This window comes from Engystomops pustulosus, chromosome 5 (genome assembly GCF_040894005.1).
Source record: "Engystomops pustulosus chromosome 5, aEngPut4.maternal, whole genome shotgun sequence".
Taxonomy (NCBI): domain Eukaryota; kingdom Metazoa; phylum Chordata; class Amphibia; order Anura; family Leptodactylidae; genus Engystomops; species Engystomops pustulosus.
The window spans coordinates 209,475,855-209,496,945 of record NC_092415.1 but is presented as its reverse complement, the minus strand read 5'-3'; the positions used below and the strand labels follow the sequence as shown (position 1 = coordinate 209,496,945).

The following is a 21,091-nucleotide window of genomic DNA, read 5'->3' as shown; positions in this document are numbered from 1 at the left end:
AGAGGAGGATACACTGTCATGTATCACAGCCTGCACTGTTATCTATGAGAGGAGGATACCCTGTCATGTATCACAGCCTGCACTGTTATCTATGAGAGGAGGATACATGTATCACAGCCTGCACTGTTATCTATGAGAGGAGGATACACTGTCATGTATCACAGCCTGCACTGTTATCTATGAGAGGAGGATACACTGTTGTCTAGGACTAGATAATGACATACCACACGACACAGCCGGGGTACAGCTGCTGCACAATTGTCTTCCATTTTAAAGCATTTTCTATGTAGTCTGGAATTCACTATAAATAAGCCTACTATTGTTAACCCCTTGCAGTACACTAAATGTCTTATCAGGGGCTAGGGGTAGGGTTAGCGCACCTGTGAGCAGCCGCTGCCGGCACTGATCCACCAGCTTCTGGCAGTACTGCACCTCAGCCTTAAGGTCCTGCAGCTCATCATAGTCCACCCGGTACTGCTTCTTCAAGTCCTTCAGTCTACAGATCAAGATGAACTCCTGCTCATCAATGATGACCTGTCCCTCAGCACTGATGTATTCACCTGGGGATACAATATGTTACACAGTCACCACATCCGCAGAATAGTGAGTGCAGCTCTGGGGTATAATACACGATGTAACTCAGGATCAGTACAGGATAAGTAATGTCATGTATGTACACAGTGACTGCACCAGCAGCAGAATAGTGAGTGCAGCTCTGGAGTATAATACAGGATGTAACTCAGGATCAGTACAGGATAAGTAATACCATGTATGTACACAGTGACTGCACCAGCAGCAGAATAGTGAGTGCAGCTCTGGAGTATAATACAGGATGTAACTCAGGATCAGTACAGGATAAGTAATACCATGTATGTACACAGTGACTGCACCAGCAGCAGAATAGTGAGTGCAGCTCTGGGGTATAATACATGATGTAACTCAGGATCAGTACAGGATAAGTAATGTCATGTATGTACACAGTGACTGCACCAGCAGCAGAATAGTTCGTGCTGACTCATTCTGCTGTGAGCTGTTGGAGGGTGTGGTTGTGTGCTGCTGAGCTCCTGCACCACCTGGAGCAATCTCCATCCACCCAGGCCTGCTCTCTCCTCCCCAGGGAGGGAGTGGGTTACTGGGATGAGTGAGCCAGGAAAATCCCAGGCTTCTGCCTCCCGGACCAGGCCGGCGGGGGGCAGGAGAAACAAGTTACCGGCCAAAGCAGAAGGGGTGAGAAGATCTGCCCGGAGCCAAGGACGCAGCGATGTGACCTCGGCTGCCACCCCCAAGACCCAGGGAAGCCGCAAGGTCTCCGGTTCACAGAAGATCAAGGCAAGTAACATCAGCCTGAGTGCTCCTCCTGGAAAGCTGAGTGACTGTGCAGGAAAGCTGGGTGGTTCAGCTGAAAAGCTGGGTGCTCACGGAGGTGTGCAAAAAGCATGGGGTGACCTGAAGGCCCGGGAGTCTGCTTCCATCTATGGCTCCCGGATTGCTGAGCACCTCCGTGAGTACGAGGAAGCTGGAAAAATGCTGAGGAGGCTCCAGGAGGAGATAAGGGAGACCTTGGCCCTAGCGGGGGTGGCCACTAAGAAGAAAAAGTCTGACCTTCTTACCACCATCAACAGGCTTAAAGCCGAGGTCACCGCTCTGGAGGAGAAGCGTCGGCTTATCCGTGAAAACAGCGGTCCGTTCCGGGAAAAGCTTGAGAATGACACCAGATTTGAAAAAATGCAACAAGAGCAGCTGAGAAAGCTGAAGGGGCTTGAGATCCAGGCGGATGATGGCGATGATGAGGAGGATGAGGAAGACCTGCCGTGTCCGTCTGGTGGCCTGCACCAACACCAGCAGGCCTCGCACGACAGGCTGCCTGCGGAGCAAGCGCCATTACCATCAGGCTGCGGCTCTGCCAACCTGGAGGAGGAAAGTGATGACAGCGGCCAGGGGGGGGCGCTAATGGCTCAGATCCGTCAGCTTGAGTCCCCAGTTCACCTCCAGAACTTCTCCTTCGGCGATGATATGCCAGATGACGACCCAAAGAGAAAGAAGAGAGCCAGGAATACCAAGGCGTCTCAGGAGGTGAATCTGGTGTTTCGTCCCCTCCCTGTTCCCTCCGGGCGGGCAGCAGTGCCAGCCTGTCGTGTAGGCCCCGTTACCCAGCCCAGCACGAATCCTGCAGTGGACTCGGTGCCAAGGTGCGGGGAGAGTGCAAAGCCACGTTCCATCATGGCGCAGAGCACCAGCCTTGTTTGCAGTAGCAAGGATGGTGCAGGGAAGGCATCGGCCGAAAGGCCGGACAGTGAGGGCGATCCAGCAGGTCCTGGTACTGTGCGCTGCCCCCCAGTGGGAGGGGGGGGTGGCCCGGTGCCAGGGGCAATGGCGGTGGCTCCTGTGGCCCCTAGCGCTGTGGCTGCCTCTAGCTCCGGTGAGCAGCGGCAGTGTGATGGGGCTGCTGGGACTTGTGGTGCGGCGCCTCCCAAGCGTCTTGTGCAGCCTGTGGGAAAGGGTGCAGGAACAGTGTTATTTTGTATTGGTGCATCTGACCCTGGAGATGACCATAAGAGACTGTCCGGAGTAAATAAAGACAGGAGGCCTCTTGCATCTAGTGAGCAGCAATGCTCAAACCTTAGAAAAACTGCTGGACAACAAGGGGTTAATGCCAATGAGGCAGAGGGCACAAGTAAGATCGGGGTTGGAGCTGCCTCTTCTCAGGCTGTATCAGCTATGGAGGTAGCTCTACCCCCAGTGCCCAGTGACGCCGAGGCAACCCCAGGTCCTCCTGGCCCAGCTGGTGTGAGTGATGCAAGGAAGCGAGGCAGTGATGCAAGGAAGCGAGGCAGTAATGTATATAGTGTGGTGAATGTGGGGGTGGTGAATGGCGCTGAGGGGGATCCTGGTGTGAGTGCTGGACCATCTGCACCCCCAGTGGTGGCCGCTCCCATAAGGAGCTATGCGAGTGTCACCGCTGGGGCAAGTGGGGTTAACTCCTTGTCTCCTGGCTCTGGGAACAGCGTTTTGCAAAGGCGTCTTCTGGAGGCTCTCAGGAGAGGGGAAAAGTCAATCACTGTAGAGGGGAGAGAGGTTGATCTGTCCTTCTGGACAGACAGGCATGGCCTGGCAGCCTTCCAAGAGAAAAGGGGGGGAGAGACTGTATGGTCTTTACCCACAACTGGGCCCGGAGCTGCCCGTAGGAATGTGGTTCGTCTTCGCTGGAGGGGCAGTGACGCATGCCCACCCAGGTCAAGGGTGGTGGAGCTCCTCCTGAAGATGAACTTCAGGGCTAGTGACATCTTTGCCCTGATACATCCTTATGGTACTCCGGAGTTTGATGTCAGCTTTGTCCGGCCGGAGGGCTTAGAGCTCTTCTGGTCGAATTATGAGCTGGCAAAGAACGAGCCCGCATGGCGAGACTTTGCTGTGCAAGCAGTGTCTCGCCAAAACACAGTCAAGAAGGTGACCGTTTTGACCCGTAACGAGTCACTTTCTTGCATGGACATCATGACTTGGCTCAGTCGTTATGGTGAGGTTGTACAGGTGCCTCAGAAAAACCGCGATGAATTTGGCATTTGGTCTGGGGCCTGGACCTTCATGATGAAGTTGAAGTGTTCAGGCGGCACAGTCGCCCACATTCCCTCTTCAGCCTTTCTTGGGCGGGACAGAATCCTGATTTTCTACCAGGGGCAGCCGAAGGTCTGTCACAGGTGCGGTGACCCCACCCACTTTAGCGCCAGCTGCCAAGTGCAGAAGTGCGCTTTGTGTGGTGGGCTAGGTCATCTCGCTGCATCCTGTAAGGACATTAGGTGTAACCTGTGTGGTGAGCTCGGTCACCCTTTCAGCCGTTGTCCTCGCTCCTTTGCCAATGCGGTTGTGACCCCAGTGGAGGAGAGCCAGGAGGTTGCTTCTGCTGGGGAAGGTACCAGCAGAGGTGGAGGAGCTGAGGGGCCTGTGAAGAAAAGCAAGAAGAAGTCGCCTTCTCAGTTAAGGCGGCTTGAAGCCAGACAAAAAGGGAGAGAACTGGGGAAGCCTCAGGTTGCTGGGGTGACCCTTGGTCCTTCCTCAGAGGCTGGTCTTGCTACTGAGGCCCTGAGGGATGATGAGTTGCATGAGGAGGTCAGGAGGATGGAGCGCGAGAAAGGTGCCATGTCCTCCACGTCCTCCCAATATGAGAGTATGGATGAGGATAACAGGATTTGGCTAGAAAATAAGCGCAAGCAGAAAAAGAAAAAGCGCGGCCTATCTAAGGTACCTAAGGAAGGGAAAACTTCCTCCCCTCTGGTTGAGCTTTCCAACCAGTTCCTCACCCTCGATGAGATCGCCTCCTCGGAAGGAGAGGCTGAGGGTGGGGTTCTGGAGGTGGCGGCGGAGCAGCCTGCAGGGGGCGCCGAGTCTCTATCCTCTGGGGATGCTGGGTCCTCAGAGTGGGAGACTGACTCAGAGCCAGGAGACAAGGACGAAGGAGAGGGTGGTCCGGGTGGGTCCTTGGGGGCCAGTAATAACATGGACACCTCAATTTCGTTAAAAAGAAGTTGCCCCAATTCTGAAGGGAAAAGGGAAAAGGGATCATCCTCAGAGGACAGTAGAGGGAAGGGAGGTAGTAAGAAAAAAGCCGTCTAACTCAATCACTCATGATGGCGGCACCCACTCCGTTGACGCTGGCGTCCATTAATGTCGCCAGCATTAAGTCTGATGCGGCTAGATTTGCGGCCTTTGATTTTCTCGGCCGTGTTGAAGCCGACATTTTATTTTTGCAGGAGACCAGGCTGCCAGATTTGGCGGCCGTGTTTAAAGCTAAGAGGGAATGGAGACACGGGCCTTCCTATTGGTCTCTTGCGGCCGAGCCGTATAGCGGAGTGGCGGTCCTTTTTACCGCACCGGTAGAATGCCGACGAGTTATTGAGTTAGAAATGGGGAGGTGCCTGATCATGGATGTCCTCATGAAGGGACAAGAACTTCGCCTAATTAACATCTATGGTCCCCAGTCCAAGTGGGACAGGAAGTGTCTCTTTATGAGGATCAAGCCCTACCTTTTTACAAGTCGGCAGGTGGTCTTTGGAGGGGACTTCAATGCTGTCACGAGGTCCCAGGATAGGGGAGGTTCCAGAGACAAGCTGACTTATGATAGCGTCGCTCTTAATAGCATAGCTAGTGAGGCTCGCCCGGTGGATGTCCACATCCGGCACACCCCAGGCCACACGGGGTTCACCTATTATAGGGGTAGCTGCAGGTCTAGAATAGACAGGTTTTATTTAAAGGAGGAAGCCATCTCTTCAGCAGTGTCCGTTGTTGAGGTGGAGTTCTCCGACCACTGTTTAATTTTGTTTTCTCTGAATGTTACAGAGACCCCCCGGATGGGAAGAGGCTACTGGAAGCTCAATTCGTCTCTCCTGGAAGAAGCGGAGATCAGACAATCCTTTGAGGACTTTCTTCAGAGCCAGGTACCATTGCTGGGCCTTTGTAGCAGTAAGTCAGAGTGGTGGGAGATGCTCAAGAAAAGGGTGGCGAGATTCTTCCGCCAGCTCTCGAGCCTCAGGAGCCTGGACAGGTACCGCCTGTATCAGGGCCTGAGGAGGAAACTCGAGCATCTCGTCTCGACTGGAGGTAGTCGTGAGGACATCTCCAGAGTGAAGTCCTTGCTGAAGAGGTGTCAGTACGATAGACACGCATCTTTGGTTTTTGGGAGGGATTACGGGAAATACCGCTCGCCCGACCCTTACAGAAACTGCAAGATGTCAGTGAATGGTAAAGTTGTCACAGGACTGGTTGACAGTACGGGATCCCTGAAAAGGTCCAGATCAGGGATTCTGGAGGTCGTCAGATCCTTCTACTCGCACCTCTTGGGCAGGAAGGATCTAGATCGGGATGTGATGTCGGCTTTCCTGGCTGAAACTGTCCCTGAGCCAGGAGTAGACCCCTCTCTTGATGTTTTGACAGAGCTGATCAGGGAAGAGGAAGTCAGCCGGGCGATTGAAGGGCTCGCCCTCAAGAAATCGCCAGGTCCGGATGGCTTAACATCTGAGTTTTATAAGACCTTTAAGGACGCCTTGGTTCCCCTCTTGACTGAGGTATTCAATGAGTGTCTTTCCTCGGGCGCTCTGCCGAAGTCAATGAGGAGGTCTGCCCTGATCATCCTGTCAAAGGGTAAGGACCGATCTCGTGTTGAGAACTGGCGTCCCATAGCGCTTCTCAATACGGACAGAAAGGTTTTGGCAAAGGTGCTGTTTAATCGGCTGGTGCAGTTTGCGCCCCGGCTCCTTTCGGGGACCCAGCACTGCTCTGTTCCAGGCCGCAGTACATTTAGTGCTGTGCTTTGTGTCCGGGAGGCAGTGGAGCAGGGCAGGGCTGGTAACTGGAAGGGGTACTTGCTGTCCTTGGATCAGGCAAAAGCGTTTGATCGGGTTAACCACGAGTACCTCTGGTCTGTCCTTCTGAGGTATGGCCTGCCGGGTGGGTTTGTCAATTGGCTGAAAGTTTTGTACGCAGGGGCAGAGAGTTTCCCGCTTGTGAACGGTTGGATTGGCCGCCCTTTTGAGGTCGGGTCTGGTGTTCGCCAGGGTTGTCCTCTGAGCCCACTTTTATACGTGTTCGCGATTGACCCATTCCTTAGGAGGGTTGATCGTGGGCCGTTGGTGGGAGTCGGGATGGACCAGGCGGCACCGGAAGCCACTCTAAGGGTGGTAGCGTACGCTGATGATGTCACCGTTTTTGTGTCCTCGAGAGGGGAGGCGCAATGGGTGATGTCAGAGGTTGACCGCTACTCAGAGGCTTCTGGGTCCAAGATCAACCGGGATAAGTGTGAGAGTCTCTGGCTGGGAGAGGGGGATCCAGGCTTTGATCTCCCGGACACTCTTCCAGGGCCCCAAGACTCTGCCAAAGTTCTCGGCATCGAATTTGGCCAGGGGGATTACCCCATGCAAAACTGGGACGGCAGGCTTAAGATCGCCGCTCAGAGGGTGGACCAGTGGAAGGGTTGGTCTTTGACCCTCAGAGAAAGGGTTAATCTGATCAAAACTTACCTGCTCCCATTGCTGATTTACCTGGGCAGTGTGTGCATGTTGCCAGAACCCCTCTGGACTCGGGTCTACAGTCTGTTCTTCCAGCTGTTATGGGGGAATAGGCTGAACCTAATCAAGAGGGAGGTTACTTACCGCACGAGGAGACAAGGAGGGTTGTGTATGGTCAACCCTGTGGTGTTCCTAGTGAATACCTTTCTTAAAATCAATGTAGCAAACCTCTGGAAAGAGAGGGCTCCTCCGTGGGTATACTCCTGCAGGGGATGGTTTCGGCCTTTCTTCCAGGAATGGGAGACAGGAGGGCGAGTGAAGGATCTCCGTACACCGCATGGGCATCTTCCGGCTTACGCTACCCCGGTTCTGAAGGTGATTCGCCGGTGGGGTCTGGGAATGTGGGAGATCAGGACCATGTCGAGGAAAATCCTTGACAAAAGGGTTCTGTTTGCCCGTTTCCAGAAGCCTCTGGCCCTCAGGGATTGCCCAAGTCGGGATCTTGGGGTGGGTTTGAGTTTATTGAATTCCATCAGGATCCCCTTGAAGTTTTGGGACGTGACTTGGCGCTGCTTCCATGGAAAGCTGTGTGTGAGGGACAATCTGAAGTGTAGGAGCTCTGAGGAAAGGGGTTGTCCCCGGGAGGAGTGCGGTGGCCTGCTGGAGAGCATGGACCACTTCCTGCTTCAGTGCCCCTTTAACACAGAGGTGTACAACCGGGTGGGCGCTTCCATCCATTGGCCCGGGTTGGCCGGTCTCTCCTATGCGGAGTGGGCCTATGGAGCATTCAGAGGCCTGGGTGGCCGGGACCGCTGCACGTTATTCCTAGTCAGTCTAGTGGTCAGGTACCACACGTGGAACGCACGGTGCTTAGTTTCGACGCAGCGTAAAATCCTCCCGGTGGATGAGGTGGTTAGGAACATTCTGGGTGACCTGGTGAAGGTGCGCTCTCTGGAGTATGAGAGGCTGGGCACGGGGAGGGCCTCTCTCCTTAGTGTCCCTTAGTCTGTCCTCTCCCCTCCTGGTGAAGGTGCGCTCTCTGGAGTATGAGGGGCTGGGCACGGGGAGGGCCTCTCTCCTTTGGAGGGGCTTCTCCTTTAGTGTCCCTTAGTCTGTCATCTCCGCTCCTGGTGTTGGGCTGAAGCTGACACTGTAGATTTTTGTTTTGTATCTGAGGTTATAGTGATGTAGGGGCTTGCAGGCGCCGAACCTGGGCTTTATGTGGTTTTGATATATGTTGATATGTTTAATGTGTTTGTATCTTATGTACAGTGTGATATAGTTATATGTAGTTATAGTTCTTGTGTATATAGGTTGGTTGGTTTTGGGGTGTTGGTGTTAGGGTGTTAGGTTGGGAGGGGGGTGGACTGGACTTGGACTGTACGATCCTGGGCACTGGTCTGGACTATATAACGCGAACTTTGGACGTTAGACCAGTGTCTGGGGGGGAGGGTGATGGGCGTGGGATTTAGTTAGCTATATTTTAGGTTATTTTATGTTATTTAATGTTATTAATGTTACTTCCGTTATATTCATTGTTATTTCTGTGTTTATTGTTTATTTATTTATGTGTATTTTGCTGTGTATTTTGATATAAAAAAAAAAAAAAAAAAATTTAGGTGGTGGGACTGGGTGAAGGTTTTGTTTGTTTTCATGCTGAGTGTGTGGTGTGTGTGTGGCTGGGCCAGGAGGTTTTGTAAGTTTATTTTCGTTTATATTTGTTCTTTTGTATTTCTTTTGCCAGAAGTTATGGCTTTATTTATGTTTATTATTGTTATGTTTTTCACTTTTATATAAAATAAAAGATTTACAGGATGTAACTCAGGATCAGTACAGAATAAGTAATGTCATGTATGTACACAGTGACTGCACCAGCAGCAGAATAGTGAGTGCAGCTCTGGGGTATAATACAGGATGTAACTCAGGATCAGTACAGGATAAGTAATGTCATGTATGTACACAGTGACTGCACCAGCAGCAGAATAGTGAGTGCAGCTCTGGGGTATAATACAGGATGTAACTCAGGATCAGTACAGGATAAGTAATGTCATGTATGTACACAGTGACTGCACCAGCATCAGAATAGTGAGTGCAGCTCTGGGGTATAATACAGGATGTAACTCAGGATCAGTACAGGATAAGTAATGTCATGTATGTACACAGTGACTGCACCAGCAGCAGAATAGTGAGTGCAGCTCTGGGGTATAATACAGGATGTAACTCAGGATCAGTACAGGATAAGTAATGTCATGTATGTACACAGTGACTGCACCAGCAGCAGAATAGTGAGTGCAGCTCTGGGGTATAATACAGGATGTAACTCAGGATCAGTACAGGATAAGTAATGTCATGTATGTACACAGTGACTGCACCAGCAGCAGAATAGTGAGTGCAGCTCTGGGGTATAATACAGGATGTAACTCAGGGTCAGTACAGGATAAGTAATGTCATGTATGTACAGTGACTGCACCAGCAGCAGAATAGTGAGTGCAGCTCTGGGGTATAATACAGGATGTAACTCAGGATCAGTACAGGATAAGTAATGTCATGTATGTACACAGTGACTGCACCAGCAGAATAGTGAGTGCAGCTCTGGAGTATAATACAGGATGTAACTCAGGATCAGTACAGGATAAGTAATGTCATGTATGTACACAGTGACTGCACCAGCAGCAGAATAGTGAGTGCAGCTCTGGAGTATAATACAGGATGTAACTCAGGATCAGTACAGGGTAAGTAATGTCATGTATGTACACAGTGACTGCACCAGCAGCAGAATAGTGAGTGCAGCTCTGGGGTATAATACAGGATGTAACTCAGGATCAGTACAGGATAAGTAATGTCATGTATGTACACAGTGACTGCACCAGCAGCAGAATAGTGAGTGCAGCTCTGGGGTATAATACAGGATGTAACTCAGGATCAGTACAGGATAAGTAATGTCATGTATGTACACAGTGACTGCACCAGCAGCAGAATAGTGAGTGCAGCTCTGGGGTATAATACAGGATGTAACTCAGGGTCAGTCTTACCTTGCCTCTCCCTCTCCAGTTTTGCGATGTTCAGGTTCTGGCTGTTGGTGTCGATCTCCTTCTTGATGAGGTTTATCCTCTGTGTCACCTCCCTCAGCTTCCTCCTCTGCTCGGTCAGGGTGGTTTTATTCTCCTTGAAGATGCGATTCAGTTCGCTGCCTCTTTCTGCTTTAAATTCTTCAAATGCAGAAGCTTTTGGGGGAGGGGTCCTAAAAGGGGACATGTGTGAGGATAGACACAGTAGGGCACATTTACTAAAAGCAGAGCAGTGTGTACTATGTGATGGGGGTGTGTACTATGTGCAGGGGGTGTGTACTATGTGCAGGGGGTGTGTACTATGTGCAGGGGGTGTGTACTATGTGCAGGGGGTGTGTACTATGTGCAGGGGGTGTGTACTATGTGCAGGGGGTGTGTACTATGTGCAGGGGGTGTGTACTATGTGCAGGGGGTGTGTACTATGTGCAGGGGGTGTGTACTATGTGCAGGGGGTGTGTACTATGTGCAGGGGGTGTGTACTATGTGCAGGGGGTGTGTACTATGTGCAGGGGGTGTGTACTATGTGCAGGGGGTGTGTACTATGTGCAGGGGGTGTGTACTATGTGCAGGGGGGGTGTACTATGTGCAGGGGGGGTGTACTATGTGCAGGGGGGGTGTGCTATGTGCAGTGTCCTGTGTACTATGTGCAGTGTCCTGTGTACTATGTGCAGTGTCCTGTGTACTATGTGCAGTGTCCTGTGTACTATGTGCAGTGTCCTGTGTACTATGTGCAGTGTCCTGTGTACTATGTGCAGGGGGGGTGTGCTATGTGCAGGGGGGGTGTGCTATGTGCAGGGGGGGGGTGTACTATGTGCAGTGTCCTGTGTACTATGTGCAGGGGGGGTGTGCTATGTGCAGGGGGGGTGTACTATGTGCAGGGGGGGTGTGCTATGTGCAGGGGGGTGTACTATGTGCAGGGGGGGGTGTACTATGTGCAGTGTCCTGTGTACTATGTGCAGTGTCCTGTGTACTATGTGCAGTGTCCTGTGTACTATGTGCAGGGGGGGTGTACTATGTGCAGGGGGGGTGTACTATGTGCAGGGGGGGTGTACTATGTGCAGGGGGGGTGTACTATGTGCAGGGGGGGTGTGCTATGTGCAGTGTCCTGTGTACTATGTGCAGTGTCCTGTGTACTATGTGCAGTGTCCTGTGTACTATGTGCAGGGGGGGTGTACTATGTGCAGGGGGGGGGGTGTACTATGTGCAGTGTCCTGTGTACTATGTGCAGGGGGGGTGTGCTATGTGCAGGGGGGGTGTACTATGTGCAGGGGGGGTGTACTATGTGCAGTGTCCTGTGTACTATGTGCAGGGGGGGTGTACTATGTGCAGGGGGGGTGTGCTATGTGCAGGGGGGGTGTGCTATGTGCAGGGGGGTGTGCTATGTGCAGGGGGGGTGTGCTATGTGCAGGGGGGGGTGTACTATGTGCAGTGTCCTGTGTACTATGTGCAGGGGGGGTGTGCTATGTGCAGGGGGGGTGTACTATGTGCAGGGGGGGTGTACTATGTGCAGGGGGGGTGTACTATGTGCAGGGGGGGTGTACTATGTGCAGTGTCCTGTGTACTATGTGCAGGGGGGGTGTGCTATGTGCAGGGGGGGTGTACTATGTGCAGGGGGGGGTGTACTATGTGCAGTGTCCTGTGTACTATGTGCAGGGGGGGTGTACTATGTGCAGTGTCCTGTGTACTATGTGCAGGGGGGTGTACTATGTGCAGGGGGGGTGTACTATGTGCAGTGTCCTGTGTACTATGTGCAGGGGGGGTGTACTATGTGCAGGGGGGGTGTACTATGTGCAGGGGGGGTGTACTATGTGCAGGGGGGGTGTACTATGTGCAGGGGGGGTGTGCTATGTGCAGGGGGGGTGTACTATGTGCAGGGGGGGTGTGCTATGTGCAGGGGGGGTGTACTATGTGCAGGGGGGGTGTACTATGTGCAGTGTCCTGTGTAGTGTGAAGGGGGTTCCAGATGCAGGATTCAGAATCCTAAATCTTGCGCCCATTCTTCATGAACGGCCTCACTCACACTCGCCCTCTCTCACACTTTGCGCACACTCAGCCTCTCACCCGGGGCGGCTGGTCTGCTCCTTCTCTGCCGGCTCTGACCGCTGGGTGTCCATCGCTGTGTTTTCCTGCTGCTCCTTAATGACAGATTCCTTCACATCGAGCTCCCGGAAGGACATGGTGGACATCATGGTTTTTGAAGGTGAAAGGGCTTCAAGATCCTTCCCGAGGCCGGGACTCGCGGCTCCTTCTCTGCGACCAGTGGGACTGAAAGTATCACAACAGAATCTGAGTGTCCGCGCACTAAATACTGTATACACCGCATTGTATGTAGGGGTCGTGATGTACTGTCATATTGTTTTAATTAAAATAAGTTTTTGCACAAAATCCTCTCATAAACAACATTGCAGCCTGTGATCACTGTTAGTATATCTGCCTCCCATAGACAGCAGTGCAGCCTGTGATCACTGTTAGTGTATCTCCTCCCATAGACAGCAGTGCAGCCTGTGATCACTGTTAGTATATCTCCTCCCATAGACAGCAGTGCAGCCTGTGATCACTGTTAGTGTATCTCCTCCCATAGACAGCAGTGCAGCCTGTGATCACTGTTAGTGTATCTCCTCCCATAGTCAGCAGTGCAGCCTGTGATCACTGTTAGTGTATCTCCTCCCATAGACAGCAGTGCAGCCTGTGATCACTGTTAGTGTATCTCCTCCCATAGACAGCAGTGCAGCCTGTGATCACTGTTAGTGTATCTCCTCCCATAGACAGCAGTGCAGCCTGTGATCACTGTTAGTGTATCTCCTCCCATAGACAGCAGTGCAGCCTGTGATCACTGTTAGTGTATCTCCTCCCATAGACAGCAGTGCAGCCTGTGATCACTGTTAGTGTATCTCCCCCCATAGACAGCAGTGCAGCCTGTGATCACTGTTAGTGTATCTCCTCCCATAGAGAGCAGTGCAGCCTGTGATCACTGTTAGTATATCTCCTCCCATAGAGAGCAGTGCAGCCTGTGATCACTGTTAGTGTATCTCCTCCCATAGACAGCAGTGCAGCCTGTGATCACTGTTAGTGTATCTCCTCCCATAGACAGCAGTGCAGCCTGTGATCACTGTTAGTGTATCTCCTCCCATAGACAGCAGTGCAGCCTGTGATCACTGTTAGTGTATCTCCTCCCATAGACAGCAGTGCAGCCTGTGATCACTGTTAGTGTATCCTCCTCCCATAGACAGCAGTGCAGCCTGTGATCACTGTTAGTGTATCTCCTCCCATAGACAGCAGTGCAGCCTGTGATCACTGTTAGTGTATCTCCTCCCATAGACAGCAGTGCAGCCTGTGATCACTGTTAGTGTATCTCCTCCCATAGACAGCAGTGCAGCCTGTGATCGCTGTTAGTGTATCTCCTCCCATAGACAGCAGTGCAGCCTGTGATCACTGTTAGTGTATCTCCTCCCATAGACAGCAGTGCAGCCTGTGATCACTGTTAGTGTATCTCCTCCCATAGACAGCAGTGCAGCCTGTGATCACTGTTAGTGTATCTCCTCCCATAGACAGCAGTGCAGCCTGTGATCACTGTTAGTATATCTCCTCCCATAGACAGCAGTGCAGCCTGTGATCACTGTTAGTGTATCTCCTCCCATAGACAGCAGTGCAGCCTGTGATCACTCTTAGTGTATCTCCTCCCATAGACAGCAGTGCAGCCTGTGATCACTGTTAGTGTATCTCCTCCCATAGACAGCAGTGCAGCCTGTGATCACTGTTAGTGTATCTCCTCCCATAGACAGCAGTGCAGCCTGTGATCACTGTTAGTGTATCTCCCCCCATAGACAGCAGTGCAGCCTGTGATCACTGTTAGTGTATCTCCTCCCATAGACAGCAGTGCAGCCTGTGATCACTGTTAGTATATCTCCTCCCATAGACAGCAGTGCAGCCTGTGATCACTGTTAGTGTATCTCCTCCCATAGACAGCAGTGCAGCCTGTGATCACTGTTAGTGTATCTCCTCCCATAGACAGCAGTGCAGCCTGTGATCACTGTTAGTGTATCTCCTCCCATAGACAGCAGTGCAGCCTGTGATCACTGTTAGTGTATCTCCTCCCATAGACAGCAGTGCAGCCTGTGATCACTGTTAGTGTATCTCCTCCCATAGACAGCAGTGCAGCCTGTGATCACTGTTAGTATATCTCCTCCCATAGACAGCAGTGCAGCCTGTGATCACTGTTAGTGTATCTCCTCCCATAGACAGCAGTGCAGCCTGTGATCACTCTTAGTGTATCTCCTCCCATAGACAGCAGTGCAGCCTGTGATCACTGTTAGTGTATCTCCTCCCATAGACAGCAGTGCAGCCTGTGATCACTGTTAGTGTATCTCCTCCCATAGACAGCAGTGCAGCCTGTGATCACTGTTAGTGTATCTCCTCCCATAGACAGCAGTGCAGCCTGTGATCACTGTTAGTGTATCTCCTCCCATAGAGAGCAGTGCAGCCTGTGATCACTGTTACTGTATCTCCCCCCATAGACAGCAGTGCAGCCTGTGATCACTGTTAGTGTATCTCCTCCCATAGACAGCAGTGCAGCCTGTGATCACTGTTAGTGTATCTCCTCCCATAGACAGCAGTGCAGCCTGTGATCACTGTTAGTGTATCTCCTCCCATAGACAGCAGTGCAGCCTGTGATCACTCTTAGTGTATCTCCTCCCATAGACAGCAGTGCAGCCTGTGATCACTGTTAGTGTATCTCCCCCCATAGACAGCAGTGCAGCCTGTGATCACTGTTAGTATATCTGCCTCCCATAGACAGCAGTGCAGCCTGTGATCACTGTTAGTATATCTGCCTCCCATAGACAGCAGTGCAGCCTGTGATCACTGTTAGTGTATCTCCTCCCATAGTCAGCAGTGCAGCCTGTGATCACTGTCAGTGTATCTCCTCCCATAGACAGCAGTGCAGCCTGTGATCACTGTCAGTGTATCTCCTCCCATAGACAGCAGTGCAGCCTGTGATCACTGTTAGTGTATCTCCTCCCATAGACAGCAGTGCAGCCTGTGATCACTGTTAGTGTATCTCCTCCCATAGACAGCAGTGCAGCCTGTGATCACTGTTAGTGTATCTCCTCCCATAGTCAGCAGTGCAGCCTGTGATCACTGTTAGTGTATCTCCACCCATAGACAGCAGTGCAGCCTGTGATCACTGTCAGTGTATCTCCTCCCATAGACAGCAGTGCAGCCTGTGATCACTGTTAGTGTATCTCCTCCCATAGTCAGCAGTGCAGCCTGTGATCACTGTTAGTGTATCTCCTCCCATAGACAGCAGTGCAGCCTGTGATCACTGTTAGTGTATCTCCTCCCATAGTCAGCAGTGCAGCCTGTGATCACTGTTAGTGTATCTCCACCCATAGACAGCAGTGCAGCCTGTGATCACTGTTAGTATATCTCCTCCTATAGACAGCAGTGCAGCCTGTGATCACTGTTAGTATATCTCCTCCTATAGACAGCAGTGCAGCCTGTGATCGCTGTTAGTGTATCTCCTCCCATAGACAGCAGTGCAGCCTGTGATCACTGTTAGTGTATCTCCTCCCATAGACAGCAGTGCAGCCTGTGATCACTGTTAGCAGCTCAGGCTTTCTTTCCCCTGGTCCCATTACTTTCTCTCACCTGGACGGATCCTTTGACTTCCGGCCTTTGGATTTTTTGGCGGACAGGGATCGGATAGACTTGGAAGAATGTAGAGCCACTCCGATGCTGAAACTGCTCCGGTCCACCTCCCCGACCATCTGCCCCTCTGCATCCGGCACCCCGGCCTGGGGACAACACAGGTATGTGAGGTCATAAAATCCCCCCCGGTCCCCCACAGACTGAAGACACAGCATCATACTGCAGGCAAGCTACAATGATGGGGGTTATCACTATGTCCTCCTGGTGCATCCCTTCTGCTTCCTTATAGTCCAGATGCTTGGAATACATTGTAACCAGTGTGTCCATGGCGACCAGTCTCACATTACTTACATCATCATATGGACTAATTGTCAGACCCCCTTGGAAAGGCTCTGTATAGTGCTGTCAGGTCCGGTTGCCCCCCGGTGTCATGTTGTCACGTCCGGTTCACCCCCCGGTGTCATGTTGTCAGGTCCGGTTCACCCTCTTTGTCATGTTGCCAGGTCCGGTTCACCCTCTTTGTCATGTTGTCAGGTCCGGTTCACCCTCTTTGTCATGTTGCCAGGTCCGGTTCACCCTCTTTGTCATGTTGTCAGGTCCGGTTCACCCTCTTTGTCATGTTGCCAGGTCCGGTTCACCCTCTTTGTCATGTTGCCAGGTCCGGTTCACCCTCTTTGTCATGTTGTCAGGTCCGGTTCACCCTCTTTGTCATGTTGTCACGTCCGGTTCCCCCTCGGTGTCATGTTGTCGGGTCCGGTTGCTCCCCCCGGTGTCATGTTGTCGGGTTCGGTTCCCCCTCGGTGTCACGTTGTCAGGCCCGGTTCCCCCTCGGTGTCACGTTGTCAGGCCCGGTTCCCCCTCGGTGTCATGTTGTCAGGCCGGGTTCCCCCTCGGTGTCATGCTGTCAGGCCGGGTTCCCCCTCGGTGTCATGCTGTCAGGCCGGGTTCCCCCTCGGTGTCATGCTGTCAGGCCGGGTTCCCCCTCGGTGTCATGTTGTCAGGCCGGGTTCCCCCTCGGTGTCATGCTGTCAGGTCCGGTACACCCCCGGTGTCATGCTGTCAGGTCTGGTTCCCCCCCGGTGTCATGTTGTCAGGCCCGGTTGCCCCCCGGTGTCATGTTGTCAGGTCCGGTTGCCCCCCGGTGTCATGTTGTCAGGTCCGGTTGCCCCCCGGTGTCATGTTGTCAGGTCCGGTTGCCCCCCGGTGTCATGTTGTCAGGTCCGGTTGCCCTCCCCCCCCCCACCCCCCCCCCGGTGTCATGTTGTCAGGTCCAGTTGCGCCCCCCCCCCCCCGTGTCATGTTGTCAGGTCCAGTTGCGCCCCCCCCCCGTGTCATGTTGTCAGGTCCAGTTGCGCCCCCCCCCCGTGTCATGTTGTCAGGTCCAGTTGCCCCCCCCGTGTCATGTTGTCAGGTCCGGTTGCCCCCCCCGGTGTCATGTTGTCAGATCCGGTTGCCCCCCCCCCCCGTGTCATGTTGTCAGGCCCGGTTGCCCCCCCCCCCCCGATGTCATGTTGTCAGGTCCGGTTGCCCCCCTGGTGTCATGTTGTGGACGGTCACTTACCTTCTGGGTGTCGGTGATCGCTGTATTCTCGTTCTTATCTATTAGTGTGTATTTCTCCCTCAGTCGTGCTTCCACCTCCTTCTCCTGGAGACTGAGACAAAAGGACGGAATCACCTCAGAGACCCCCAGAACCAGACCATGTGCCCCCCTAACCCAACCCTACACATAACACCAGGCTCCAGATGAATGCAATGCAGTCACCAAGGGGTTAAATGGAGTATAATGGCATCTGTATATTATAGTGTATTACAGATATAGATCTACAGGGGGAGGGGCTAGTATCTGGAGGAGGAGGAGCTTGGAGAGCAGCAGGACACTTACCTCAATATGATCCGGAACTGGGAGAAGATTTCCTGGATCTGTCTCAGGTTTATAATCTGGAAGAGGAATAGAAACAAGTGAAAATGAAGAGTGTGAGAGCGGAGCTTCTGTTACAGTGTGTCAGAGGGGACAAGCTCCTGCTGTAGGATTACAAGAGGGTGGACACTGACCTCAGGGACCAGGCTGATGGATTTCAAGGTGCTATAAGATTAGGTGTGCACTCACTGCTCAAGGCTCAGGATACTCCAGTGTGTGTCCTCCCAGGAGGTGAGAGGGTCAGGCTCCTCAGGATACTCCAGTGTCCCCCCAGGAGGTGAGAGGGTCGGGCTCCTCAGGATACTCCAGTGTGTCCCCCCAGGAGGTGAGAGGGTCAGGCTCCTCAGGATACTCCAGTGTCCCCCCCCAGAGGTGAGAGGGTCAGGCTCCTCAGGATACGCCAGTGTGTGTCCTCCCAGGAGGTGAGAGGGTCAGGCTCCTCAGGATACTCCAGTGTGTGTCCCCCCAGGAGGTGAGAGGGTCAGGCTCCTCAGGATACTCCAGTGTGTCCCCCCAGAGGTGAGAGGGTCAGGCTCCTCAGGATACTCCAGTGTGTGTCCTCCCAGGAGGTGAGCGGGTCAGGCTCCTCAGGATACTCCAGTGTGTGTCCCCCCAGGAGGTGAGAGGGTCAGGCTCCTCAGGATACTCCAGTGTGTCCCCCAGAGGTGAGAGGGTCAGGCTCCTCAGGATACTCCAGTGTGTCCCCCCAGAGGTGAGAGGGTCAGGCTCCTCAGGATACTTCAGTGTGTGTCCCCCTGCAGCTGAGAGGGTCAGGCTCCTCAGGATACTGCAGTGTCCCCCCAGGAGGTGAGAGGGTCAGGCTCCTCAGGATACTCCAGTGTGTCCCCCCCAGGAGGTGAGAAGGTCAGGCTCCTCAGGATACTCCAGTGTGTCCCTCAGGAGGTGAGAGGGTCGGGCTCCTCAGGATACTCCAGTGTGTCCCGCCTGGAGGTGAGAAGGTCAGGCTCCTCAGGATACTCCAGTGTGTCCCCCCTGGAGGTGAGAAGGTCAGGCTCCTCAGGATACTCCAGTGCCCCCCCCCCTGGAGGTGAGAAGGTCAGGCTCCTCAGGATACTCCAGTGTGTCCCCCCCAGAGGTGAGAGGGTCAGGCTCCTCAGGATACTCCAGTGTCCCCCCCCCTGGAGGTGAGAGGGTCAGGCTCCTCAGGATACTCCAGTGAGTGTCCCTCAGGAGGTGAGAGGGTCAGGCTCCTCAGGATACTCCAGTGTGTCCCCCCTGGAGGTGAGAGGGTCAGGCTCCTCAGGATACTGCAGTGTGTCCCCCCTGGAGGTGAGAAGGTCAGGCTCCTCAGGATACTCCAGTGTGTCCCCCCTGGAGGTGAGAAGGTCAGGCTCCTCAGGATACTCCAGTGTGTCCCCCCTGGAGGTGAGAAGGTCAGGCTCCTCAGGATACTCCAGTGTGTCCCCCCTGGAGGTGAGAGGGTCGGGCTCCTCGGGATACTCACCTCTATCTCGTCCAGCGAGCCGTCCAGGTATCGCCGCACCTGGGAGTGGATCTCAGTGATCTGGCTGTCAGTGAACGGCTCGTAACTGCTGGGGGGGCGCTTGGCCTGAAAATATAAATAACAGAGCCCCCCATTAATAGCTGAGATGTGACACAGCACCCGGTGACACCCGGGTCACAGGAGACTAAATATCTAACAATCCAGAATCAATAACAGTATAAAGAATCCACAGAGTCCTACCAGAGCTGCGGTCACAATTCTCCAGTGACACCCAGAGCTGCAGTCACAATTCTCCAGCGACACCCAGAGCTGCAGTCACAATTCTCCAGCGACACCCAGAGCTGCAGTCACAATTCTCCAGTGACACCCAGAGCTGCAGTCACAATTCCCCACTGACACCCAGAGCTGCAGTCACAATTCCCCACTGACACCCAGAGCTGCAGTCACAATTCTCCAGCGACACCCAGAGCTGCAGTCACAATTCTCCAGCGACACCCAGAGCTGCAGTCACAATTCTCCAGTGACACCCAGAGCTGCAGTCACAATTCCCCACTGACACCCAGAGCTGAAGTCACAATTCTCCAGCGACACCCAGAGCTGCAGTCACAATTCTCCAGTGACACCCAGAGCTGCGGTCACAATTCTCCAGTGACACCCAGAGCTGCAGTCACAATTCTCCAGTGACACCCAGAGCTGCGGTCACAATTCTCCAGCGACACCCAGAGCTGCGGTCACAATTCTCCAGCGACACCCAGAGCTGCGGTCACAATTCTCCAGCGACACCCAGAGCTGCGGTCACAATTCTCCAGCGACACCCAGAGCTGCGGTCACAATTCTCCAGCGACACCCAGAGCTGCGGTCACAATTCTCCAGCGACACCCAGAGCTGCGGTCACAATTCTCCTGTGACACCCAGAGCTGCGGTCACAATTCTCCAGTGACACCCAGAGCTGCGGTCACAATTCTCCTGTGACACCCAGAGCTGCGGTCACAATTCTCCAGTGACACCCAGAGCTGCGGTCACAATTCTCCAGTGACACCCAGAGCTGCGGTCACAATTCTCCTGTGACACCCAGAGCTGCGGTCACAATTCTCCAGTAACACCCAGAGCTGCGGTCACAATTCTCCAGTGACACCCGGAGCTGCACTCACTATTCCACTGATTTGCTAGCAGCTCTGTAGCTTGTGGATTATACACCTAGCGCCCTCTGCTGCAGTGCATTGTGGGAGATGTTCATGTACTTACCAGGGTGTCGTGGAGGGTGAGCTCCCGGCGCAGGTGCTCGATCTCTTGCTGCAGGTTCTTACAAACTCGCTGGGAAAGGAAAAGACAATCAGAGAACACCCCAAATCCTGCAGCACCCGAACCCCCTTACACACCGCACCATATATATCACAGGGTGCAACAGGGTATATGGCGGACCCCCCTATACATCTATACATCATGCAGGGGATCTGTCGGACCCCTCTAGCAGGGGATGTGGCGGACCCCTCTGGCAGGGGATGTGGCGGACCCCTCTGGCAGGGGATGTGGCGGACCCCTCTGGCAGGGGATGTGGCGGACCCCTCTAGCAGGGGATGTGGCGGACCCCTCTAGCAGGGGATGTGGCGGACCCCTCTAGCAGGGGATGTGGCGGACCCCTCTAGCAGGGGAGGTGGCGGACCCCTCTAGCAGGGGATGTGGCGGACCCCTCTAGCAGGGGATGTGGCGGACCCCTCTAGCAGGGGATGTGGCGGACCCCTCTAGCAGGGGAGGTGGCGGACCCCTCTAGCAGGGGAGGTGGTCGGACCCCTCTGGCAGGGGAGGTGGTCGGACCCCTCTGGCAGGGGATGTGGTCGGACCCCTCTGGCAGGGGATGTGGCGGACCCCTCTGGCAGTGGATCTGCTGGACCCCTCTGGCAGGGGATGTGTCGGGCCCCTCTGGCAGGGGATGTGTCGGGCCCCTCTGGCAGGGGATGTGTCGGGCCCCTCTGGCAGGGGATGTGTCGGGCCCCTCTGG

At 53.7% G+C, this 21,091-nt stretch overlaps 1 protein-coding gene across 1 annotated transcript in view; it reads right to left on the bottom strand.

Moving 5' to 3' along the window:
* The window catches only part of KIF9 (kinesin family member 9), a 100,956-nt gene that overhangs the window by 62,034 nt on the left and 17,831 nt on the right, over positions 1-21,091 (bottom strand). Inside the window, exons 11-18 of the mRNA XM_072154805.1 lie at positions 20,338-20,406; positions 19,093-19,197; positions 17,592-17,647; positions 17,271-17,361; positions 15,710-15,855; positions 12,125-12,328; positions 10,028-10,236; positions 381-560 (exon numbers count right to left, since the gene is read on the bottom strand). Of these exons, the coding sequence (XP_072010906.1) occupies positions 381-560; positions 10,028-10,236; positions 12,125-12,328; positions 15,710-15,855; positions 17,271-17,361; positions 17,592-17,647; positions 19,093-19,197; positions 20,338-20,406 (1,060 nt within the window). The remainder of the gene's footprint in view (positions 1-380; positions 561-10,027; positions 10,237-12,124; positions 12,329-15,709; positions 15,856-17,270; positions 17,362-17,591; positions 17,648-19,092; positions 19,198-20,337; positions 20,407-21,091) is intronic.